The 10,465-nt window shown below is 40.1% G+C and overlaps 1 protein-coding gene across 1 annotated transcript; it reads left to right on the top strand.

Annotated features, from left to right (window-relative positions):
* Positions 1-8,988: 8,988 nt before the first annotated feature.
* Positions 8,989-10,239, top strand: TPD52L3 (TPD52 like 3). Its single transcript, XM_082696826.1, has one exon. It carries the CDS (start codon positions 9,300-9,302, stop codon positions 9,882-9,884), a length of 585 nt encoding a protein of 194 aa, XP_082552952.1. The 5' UTR covers positions 8,989-9,299; the 3' UTR covers positions 9,885-10,239.
* Positions 10,240-10,465: the final 226 nt, after the last annotated feature.

The raw sequence follows: 10,465 nt of genomic DNA, 5'->3' as shown, positions 1-10,465 counted from the left end.
GGATAAATATGACTATAACAATGAAGGTTTAAAAAGATTTTTTTAAAGAAAGGTATCGTTAAGATAAACTAATTAAAAAACATTAAAAGAGGAAAGAGGAAACGTTTTAAAAATAGAATAAAAAAATAAAATTTAAGAAAAAATTAACTTTGTAAGACTACAGGATCATGGGGGGCGGGAAGCCATGAATTCTATGCGTTGCTTTTCTCTAGCTCTGGAATTCTGCTGTTCTCCTAGATCGGTGAGCTTGGTCTTGGCTCGATGTTCTTGCTGATCTTCCGCGGGAGGGACCCGTTACAGTGATTCTCAATTGTCTTTGCCCGAGGCAGAATTGCACCACCCTTGCCAGGGACCAGGCTAAGTAATCTGCTCAGGTTCACTCTTGGAGCTTTTGTTCCCTAAACGCTTTCTGTAGAGCTTTGGAGGATGGGAATGAAAATGGCAGCCTCCCAATCTCTGGGCCAGTGGAGCCGAGGGCTCGGGGCCCCACTCCTCTGTGTGCCCTCAGAGAAAAGCGGTCAATTCCTCCTGTCTCCCTGGTCTCTGGCCACACTCTAAGCTCACCCAGCCTGTGACTGAGCATTTCTATCTCTGGCACACAGCCCTGTTTGAAGTCTCCAAACCCAGCAGATTCCTGCTGTGCTGCTCCTCCTGGAGGAGGAAGGTGAGTCTCCCTGGATCTGCCACTTGTGGGTCCCTGCTCAAAGAGCAGTGGTCCAACTGTGCCTTGGACCATGGTTTAAGGTAACCCCGATCTGAAAGCTCACTCTTCAGCTCTGTCTCTGTAGTCTGCTTTCCCACTCCAATACCTGGCAGCTCTGCCACACTCAGACACCCCTGATCTTTCTGTGACCCGTGGTACCTGAGGCCACACTGTCCCTGTGAGGGCTCCACTCCCACTTAGCCTCTGGAGCAATGTCCCTCAGTGGAGCAGACATCTAAAAGTTCTGATTTTGTGCTCCATTGCTCCACCACTTGCTGGCTGCTGGCCCCTCCCACCATGGTCTATCTTCCTGTTGCTTTGGATACACTTCTCTACACATCCTACCTTTCAGAAAGTGGTCGATTTTCTGTTCCTAAAGTTGATGCTCTTCTTCTCTTCTATCTCCTGTTGAGTTTTTGGTGTTCAGAATGGTTGATAACTATCTAGCTGAACTCCTGGGACTAGTGATATTTCAGTTTGCTATTCCTCTGCCATCTTGCCTCTAACTCCAGAATCTTTGATTTTAATCTAGGGTAGCTTCTACATCTTCTGATCAGTTTCTTTTCCCTTGTCTCCATCTTTCCATCTCCCTGTCTTTTCTCTTCTTCTAAGGATCTGTATAACAAAACTCTTAACTAGTCTGTTCACCCATATATATCAACTTATGAAAATTGACAGTTGTGCAAAGGAGACAGATACTAAATTTTAATTTCATTCTTCTGGGGACTCCTGCCACAACTATATACACCACAAAGACAGTGAATAACAGTAATAAGCCCTAACTTAATATCCTGACTGTATGTTTGGGCTTTAGAATGGAAAATCCTATTTTATAATATAAGTAAGTAGTTTTAAGGCTTATTAGTCCATGTAGAAGGGCTCCTGAAGATAAATGTCATTGAAAATGAGCATCAAGTTAACTACTGAAATACGGGTATTGCTAGCAATAACATTTGCAGCTGTAAACTACAGCAAATATTCCAATTCATACTGGAGAATACCTCTGGGGTGGGTGACACACTGAATTGAGGGAGCTGGGTGATGATATGAGATAATAGTGAAAATAACTTGCGAGCTGAAATCAAGCCTAATATTCTGGATTTCCACAAGAAAGGCCAAGTATCAATTTTCTCTCCTACTCTTGAAACATTCTGGCTGGCTTAGGGTTTCAACTACTTTCCTTATTTTCAGTCTTAATTAAATATTTAAACATTTTTCTTGGTAGCTAAAATAAATAAAATGTTCATAGTAGTAGTTCTATAGTATTAGAAATAAAGCCCTAGAGAACTCACAATGGTTAAATCTGGAGTGCAGTTGACTAGACTGCAGGGTGAATTGTCAGTTCTTCAGAAGTAATCTGAGCCACCAACATGGTTTATTTTACAAGCTGATGTAATCAGGAAGGAGCCACATGCAGAAGAATAAAACTGGACCATTCTCTTAAACCATACACAAAAGTAAATTCAAAATGGATGAAAGACCTAAATGTGAAACAAGAGTCAATCAAAATCTTTGAGGAGAACACAGGCAGCAATCTCTTTGACCTCAGCTGCAGCAACTTCTTATAGGATGCATCTCTAAAGGCAAAGGAAACAAAAGCAAAAATAAATTACTGGGACTTGATCAACACGAAAAGCTCTGCACATCAAAGGAAAGAGTCAACCAAACTGAAACACGATCTATAGAATAGGAAAAGATATTTGCAAATGACATGTCAAATAAAGGGCTAGTACCCAAGATCTATAAAGAACGTCTCAAACTCAACAACAAAACAAACAAACAAACAAAAACACCAGAAACAAAAAATCCCCCCAAAAACCAACAATAACAAAAACAAAAACAAAAACAAAAAACAAAAAATCAAATAATCCAGTCAAGAAATGGGCAGAAGACATGAAGAGACACCTCTCTAAAGAAGACACAGAAATGGCTACCAGACACATGAAAAAATACTCCACCTCACTTTTCATCAGGGAAATACAAATCAAAACCACAATTACACCAATTAGAATGCCTAAGTTAACAAATGGTGAGGTTGTAGAAAAAGGGGAACCCTCTAAACTGTTGGTGGGAATGCAAGCTGGTTCAGCCACTCTAGAAAACAGGATGGAGGTTCCTCAAGAAGCTAAAAATAGAGCTATCCTACTACCCAGCAATTGCACTACTGGGCATTTTCCCCAAAGATCCGGATGTAGTGAAACAAAGAGTTGTCAATGTCCCAATTGTTTATAGCAGCAATGTCCACAATAGCCAAACTGTGGAAAGAGTCAAGATATCCATTGACTCTCCATTATCAGAGAAAGATGATTATCATATGGTTTCACTCATATGTGGACTATAACAAATAGTGCTGAGGACCATAAGGGAAGGGAGGGAAAACTGAATGGGAAGAAATCAGAGAGGGACACAAACCATGAGAAACTCTTAATCATAGGAAACAAACTGAGGGTTGCTGGGGAGGGGAGGGGGTAACTGGGTGATGGGCATTAAGGAGGGTCCATGATGTGATGAACACTGGATGTTTTATGAAACTGATGAATTACTGAACTCTACATCTGAAACTAATGATGTTGGTCAATTGAATTTAAATAAGGAGGGAAGGAAGGGAAAAAGGAAGGAAGGAGAAAAAGAAAAGAGGCAAAAAAAGAGAAGCTCTATATTGATCTTTTATAACAAAAGAAGTCAAAAGGTTAAACCTGCTGGCATTGGTACTAGTCCCTAATCATTTTTCAACTCAAGTATCAAATCCTACAACCTCACTTCTTTTATCCTAACCAATCCAGACCTGGTGAAGGTTACAGCTTTGCTTTTACATACTAGTTTCAATAATTTATTTATAAAACATAACATACAAGCTTCTAAACATTAGAAGGAGAAAAAAAAACATCATTTTTGTTATACCATTTACCTTTATGTTTATGAAGGATCAGTATATAAATTCATCACTCTTACTAGAGAAATAATTAACATTTATTGTTTACTAAAATGGATAAATAATGTCTTCCTTGAAAACAAAAGATAGCAAACTTGTAAAATTAAAAACAATCCTCAAGTTCTTTCTTCATAGGTTATTGAATCAAGTATTTTGGCTGTTTGGTACCTAAGTAGCATCAAAAAGATTTCAGTTTCAGATTAATAACTTTGTGGGCCTTTCTATGTGATAGAGATTTCACTGTCTAATCTAGAGATGTAAGATTGTGAAACCATGGACCAATAGTTTGTATTTTGCAATTTAATGGGATAGTTTATTCAAACAATTGACTAGAATCTCTATAAATTAAATGAAATTTCATTTGAAAGACCTATGTTTTCAAAATATAAGTGTTGTTTTGTACATGGCTAAGCATAAACCTAATAAAATGAATTGTTCTATTGTAGTGACTTATTTGTACAGGTAAGTCTGCTCAGGAGGTCAGAACACTGCTAGCTAGGAGGCACTCTTCCAGAAGCCATGTTTTAATTTGTATTTTTAAAAATATTTTATTTATTTGACAGACAGAAATCATAAGTAGGCAGAGAGGCAGGTGGAGGTCGGGGGGTGGGGGGAGCAGACTCTCCGCTGAGCAGAGAGCCTGATGCAGGGTTTGATGCCAGGACCCTGGTATCACGACCTGAGCCGAAGGCAGAGGCTTTAACCCACTGAGCCACCCAGGTGCCCCTGATTTGGATCTTTACACTACTTACAAGAACCAAATTTAACAAGGGATTTCATTCCTTGAATTGAAGGGTATGGAAGCATAGAAACAAAATAGGAAGTGAGACTGGTGACTGAAATATTTCAGAGAAGAATAATCAAATGCAAATTCAAATCTGGTTATTTGGAATCTTTTTTTTTTAACATCTTAATTTTACTTTATTTTTTTTTTCAGTGTTCCAAGATTGTTTATGCACCACACCCAGTGCTCCATGAAATACGAGCTCTCCTTAATACCCACCACCAGGCTTACCCATCCCCACACCTTCCTCCCCTCTAAATTCCTCAGTTTGTTTCTCAGAGTCCACAGTTTCTCATGCTTCATCTCCCCCTCCAATTTACCACAATTCACTTTTCCTTTCCTTCTTCTGATGTCCTCCATGTTATTCCTTTGCTCCACAAATAAGTGAAACCATATGATAATTGACTTTGAATGGACAATGTGTGCTCCCTGTTATTTAGCTTAATTCAAGGTGTTCTTTAACTTTCATCCTCAGTTTTGAAAGAATTCTGGTTCAGAGAGACCATTCCTGAAACCAGTAGTGTTTCTGAAGGCAATAGAGAAAAGTCCACCCTGTGGAACAAAATATTTTTTAGGCAGTCTTTGCTGCCCTTTTCATGCTTTTATACCCATAGCCAAATCCTCAACAGCTTTCATGATTCCAATCCTCGTTTTTTAATCTAGGGAAGCACACACTTCAGAGCAAGACATAATAAACACTATTGAGTTATGTGAAAAGGTTATTTAATATAAACCCGAAGGGAGGCTTAAAGTTAGTTTGGATGCCTAATTGGATGTTTCGTTGTAACTACATAGGGCATGCATAAGGCAAATTGCCAAAATTTGCTAAGGATCACATCATGTCCCACAAGATCATGTTTGCAATAACTACCAGAATCTCCAACAAAATCATTAGAATCTAAAACTTGCTCAAGCTATTCCTTGGGAATGGGCAGCCTAATAATGGTCTAAGTAATATGTGACCACCTCTCCTCACTGGACTGAAGTTCTGATTTTTCCATTGTATGCATTACAAGCTCTGAATCGAAATAAAGAATATGGTGGTTTTATATCCTGACAGACATTATCCAACTACTATTTTACTTTGCAGACCATCTTCCACATCTAATAACCATGTATGTGGGCAGACATACATTCAGAAACATAAGTGGCTGCTTGGGGAAAAAAATGCAACAACAATATTAAAAACCCATATATGGTCAATTTTCATATGTCTTATTTCTTCTCTACTAATTTCTCATAGTACAATAGTCTTTGCTTTAAGTGGCAAAGAAGAAGTCAAACTCTCACTCTTCACAGATGACATGATACCATGTGTTGAAAACCCAAAAGACTCTACCAAAAAATTGCTAGAACTGATACAGGAATTCAGCAAAGAGGTGGGATATAAAATCAATGCACAGAAATCAGTTTCATTTCTTTACACTAACAATGAGATAGAAGAAAGAGAAATTAAGGAGTTGATCCCATTTACACTGCACCAAAACCCATGAGATACCTAGCAATAAACCTAACCAAAGAGGCAAAGGCTCTGCACTCTAAAGACTATAGAACATTTGAGAAATTGGGGAAAACACAAAAAGATGGAAAAACATTCCATGCTCATGGATTGGGAGAACAAATATTGTTAAGCTATCTATAATACCCAGAGCAATCTGGGTACATATTCAGTGCAATCTCTATCAAAACACCATTGACATTTTTCACCAAGCTGGAACAAACAATCCTAAAATTTGTATGGAACAAGAAAAAAACCTGAATATCCAAAAGAATGTTGAAAAAGAAAACCAAAGTTGTGGCATCCTAATCTCGGACTTCAAGCTCTATTACAAAGCTGTAATCATCAAGACAGTATGCTAAAACAGACACATAGATCAATGAATCCTCAACTCTATGGTCAATTAATCTTTGACAAAGCAGGAAAGAATATCCAATGGAAAAAAAAAAAGTGTATCTTCAAAAAATGGTCTCAGAAAACTGAGCAGCCACATGCAGAAGAATGAAACCAGACCATTTTCTTACACCACAAACACAAATAGATTCAAAATGGATGAAAGGCAGAAATGCAAGACAAGAATCCATCAGCACCCTAGAGGAGAACACAGGCAGCAACCTCTATGACCTCAGCTGCAGCAACTTCTTGTCACATCTCCAAGGACAAGGTCCCTATAGGGACATCATCAAAATAAAAAGCTTTTACACAGTGAAGAAAACGGTCAACAAAACCAAAAGACAACCAACAGAATGGAAGATATTTGCAAAAGTCTTATAAGGTAAAGGGCTAGTATCCAAAGTCTATAAAGAACTTATCAAACTCAACACCAAAAAACAAATTATCTAATCAAGAAATGGGCAAAAGAAATAAACAGATATTTCTTCAAAAACAATGTACAAATGGCCAACAGGCATATGAAAAAATGCTGCACATCAGTTGTCATCAGGGAAATACAAATCAAAACTATAATCAGATACCACCTCACACCAGTCAGAATGGTTAAAATTAACAAGAGAGGAAAAAACAGATGTTGGCAAGAAGGTAGAGAAAGAGGAACCCACTACTCTGCTGGTGGGAATACAAGCTGATTCACCGACTCTGGAAAACAGTATGGAGATTCCTCAAAAAGTTACAAATATCTTAGAATGTTGCATCAAAAACTAATGATGTATTTTATGGTGACTAATATAACACAATAAAAAAAAAAGGCTACAAATAGAGCTATCCTCTGGCACAGCAATTGTATTACTAGGGATTTACCCCAAAGATACAAATGTAGTGATCTGAATGGGTACCTGCATCCCAAGGTTTATATCAGCAATGCCCACAATAGCCAAACTGTGGAAAGAGTCCAGATGTCCCATCAACAGATACTGCATCTTCTTTATCCATTTATCTGTAGATGGACATCTGGGCTCATTCTCCACCCCAATGCAAATGGCAAGATTTCATTTTGTTGGTGGCTGAGTAGTACCACCAAAAAAAATGAAATCTTGCCATCTGTAACAAGGTGGATGGAACTAGTGGAGATTATGCTAAGTGAAATAAGTCAACCAGAGAAACTGGTATATGAAATTTGAGAAACAAAAGGGAGGAACATGGTGCAAGAGAGGAAAAATAAAATAAGACAAAATTAGAGGAGAAGATAAACCATAAGAGTCTCTTAATCATAGGAAACAAACTGAGGGTGGCTGGAGGGAAGAGAGATAAGGGGATGAGGTAAGAGGGTGAAGGATAATAAGGAGGGCATGTGATGTAATAAGTGTTAGGGTCCGTGATCAAAGGAACAAGACTGATGCAAAGTGAAAGTCAAGCAAAGCTTTATTTTGTGCCAAGCATTGAAAATCTAACTGACCGGTAGGGGCCATCTCTTACAAAGAGGCGACAACGACGAGGACAACCCCAACGATGCAGACTCTGCTCCCCATTATGTCACTCCGATGAGGCTCCCAGGACAAGGCCGCTCCCCCACGGCTACTCTAACGACTACAACCCCGACGACGCTGCTGGCGGCGGCAAAGCCACTCCCAATGACTATCACCCAATGTCTACTCCTACGACTACTACTACTACTCCCCTGACCCAGCCTCACAGACTAACCTTTATAGAAGTAGTTGAGCCTGGCCCACATACTGGCAGCCAAAGAGATTGCAACACACAGGGAAGACTGCACAGTCATGCTCCATTGGCAATATGGGTGACCAATTGAATTTCAATTCACCACAATAAATATATGTGTGCCCCACTGATTGGATGTCTTCATCTAGCCTGGCCCACCCCTATATCCAGGGTTTGCAAGTAAGTTCCTCTGGGAGGGGTGGGGTCAATCTAAGTTTACAACCAAAGGGCTCCCTCTGGCTAACCAGGCCCCTACATTAAGCACTGGGTATTATATAAGACTGATAAATCACTGACCTCTACTTCTGAAACTAATAATACATTGTGTTAATTGAATTTTTAAAATTTTTAAATTTTTTTAAAAAACAGTAGTCTGCTCAATTTATTAAGTTTAAATTTGCCACATCTATTATAGATTTATTTGTTCTCCTTCATTCTCCTCCCCAAAATAACAGATAATTATGACTAATCAGACTCACTTTCTGAGTTTCGCTGTCCCAAGCCTCTGACAGAGTTTGATACTTCATGCCATAGGAGCATGCATGTTCTTCACTACCTAGACTCAAGAGTTCTGAGGAGCCTTCAAATCCACTTTAGAAGTAGCCCTAGGAGTTTCTTGGGCCCTTTACCACCTGGGAAGGTAAAATGGAGAGGATACAGGAGTTCTAGACTCCCTACCTCCACTTTCATGCAGTTTTATTTTCTGTATTGGGCTTTCTAATAAATTTATAAATTAGCACAAAGGGTTCAACTGATTTTCAAGAGTTTGGCAATGCTTGATGAAGTGCAAAGAAGTCCGTTGGAGAAGTCAGACTTGTTTGAAGGCTGAGACCTACCCCTTAATGCGGCAGAAGGAAAAATAATCTCTCTCTCATAATAAGCGGCACTCTGCCCACCTCACATGTTCATTGTGACGTTGAAACACCACCAAGAGTGTGGCAGTCATTACAGCTGAGCCCAAGGTTCCTTCTGCCGCTGCCTTTGGTTCGGAAATCCCGCCTCCTCACCACCAAGCCAGCAGGGACAGGCTCTGCCCCTGCCCACCTACTCCCTATCCTCACCCAGAAGTGGACCCATCGAGCGGAGGCATCCATTTCTCATGTCAGAACAATGTCAGAACAACCAACTACCCGCCAAGGAGGCTGTTCCACCCCCTAAGATATGGATCCATCATTCCCAGAGCCCCACACCACCAGCCAAGAGTTGGACCCCACAGGTTTAGATTTCAACCCTGTTGGCCAAGATTATTTCTCTGCTGGTTACGTGTATGACTCTGTACCAAGAACTGGACCTGGATTCTCTTCATGAAAATCTTTCCCATTCCATGCCAGGCACTATGACAGTGACCTCAGCAAACACACATGAATCCCACCTGACTGCTGAACCAGAGGATCTCAGAGAGGCTGAACGAAAGGAGCTCAAATCCGAGCTCACTAAAGTGGAAGAGGAAATTATAACGCTACGCCACGCTCTGGCAGCCAAAGAAAGATGTTGTGTGGAGCTTAAGAGGAAGCTGGGTCTCATAGCCTTGGTGGGGCTAAGGCAGAATCTGTCCAAAGGCTGGCACGATGTTCAAGTCTCCAGTGTTTACATGAAACAAAAGACATCAGCTGCCCTGTCTACCATGGGTTCTGCCATTTACCGGAAGCTTGGAGACATGAAGAAGTCATCTACATTCAGATCATTTGAAGGTCTGATGGGGGCAATCAAGTCCAGAGTTGCAGGTGACAGAAAGTTTAGCAGTAACTGCCTTCCTTCTTCAACTGGGGGTGGAGATGATTTGCTCCTAGCTTCAGGGAGTAGGGACGATCCACTTCCACTTTCCAGGAGTGGGAATGATCCAGTTCAGTGAAGTAGAGCTGATCCGGTTCCGAAGAGTAGAGATGATCTGGTTGCAAGCAGTGGGTATGACCTGCTGCCCTTTTCTGGAGCCGGAATGAACTCCTTGGTTACATTGCCTGGCCACCTAACTAGTGCAAGAACTCCTTTTCCTCATCACAATTGCGACTCTGCCTATCAAAAACAACTAAACCACAATGTTAAAGTTAATTCAGGAAATGGACAGAGGCCAGTTTTGAGAACAATTATTCCCATTTGTATATATGTATTTGCTGTTGTTGAGATAGAGACCCCCAACATTCTGTACCCAGTTATTTTACACTAAAGTTAGTAGATGAAATGTATTGCTGTACTAGCCTTCTGGAGTTGCATTTAAATGGACAGGACAATGGCTTCAGAGAGATCTTGGGCCCACCCCCACTCTTTTTCAGAAAAGCTACTCTATTTATAATGCCAAAGTAGCTTTCTTTTTAAACTGGAAAAAGGTATGAAATTATCTGTAATTTTTTCCCCTCCTCATTTCCTTCCTGCCCTAAATCTCAAAAGAAATCTTGAAGCTCTACCTGGCCTACACTTTTTACTTTAAAAAGGATG

The sequence above is a fragment of the Mustela nivalis genome, assembly GCF_964662115.1.
Source record: "Mustela nivalis genome assembly, chromosome: 13".
NCBI classification, from domain to species: domain Eukaryota; kingdom Metazoa; phylum Chordata; class Mammalia; order Carnivora; family Mustelidae; genus Mustela; species Mustela nivalis.
The sequence above is the reverse complement of the archived record's forward strand: the minus strand, read 5'-3'. Positions and strand labels throughout refer to the sequence as shown.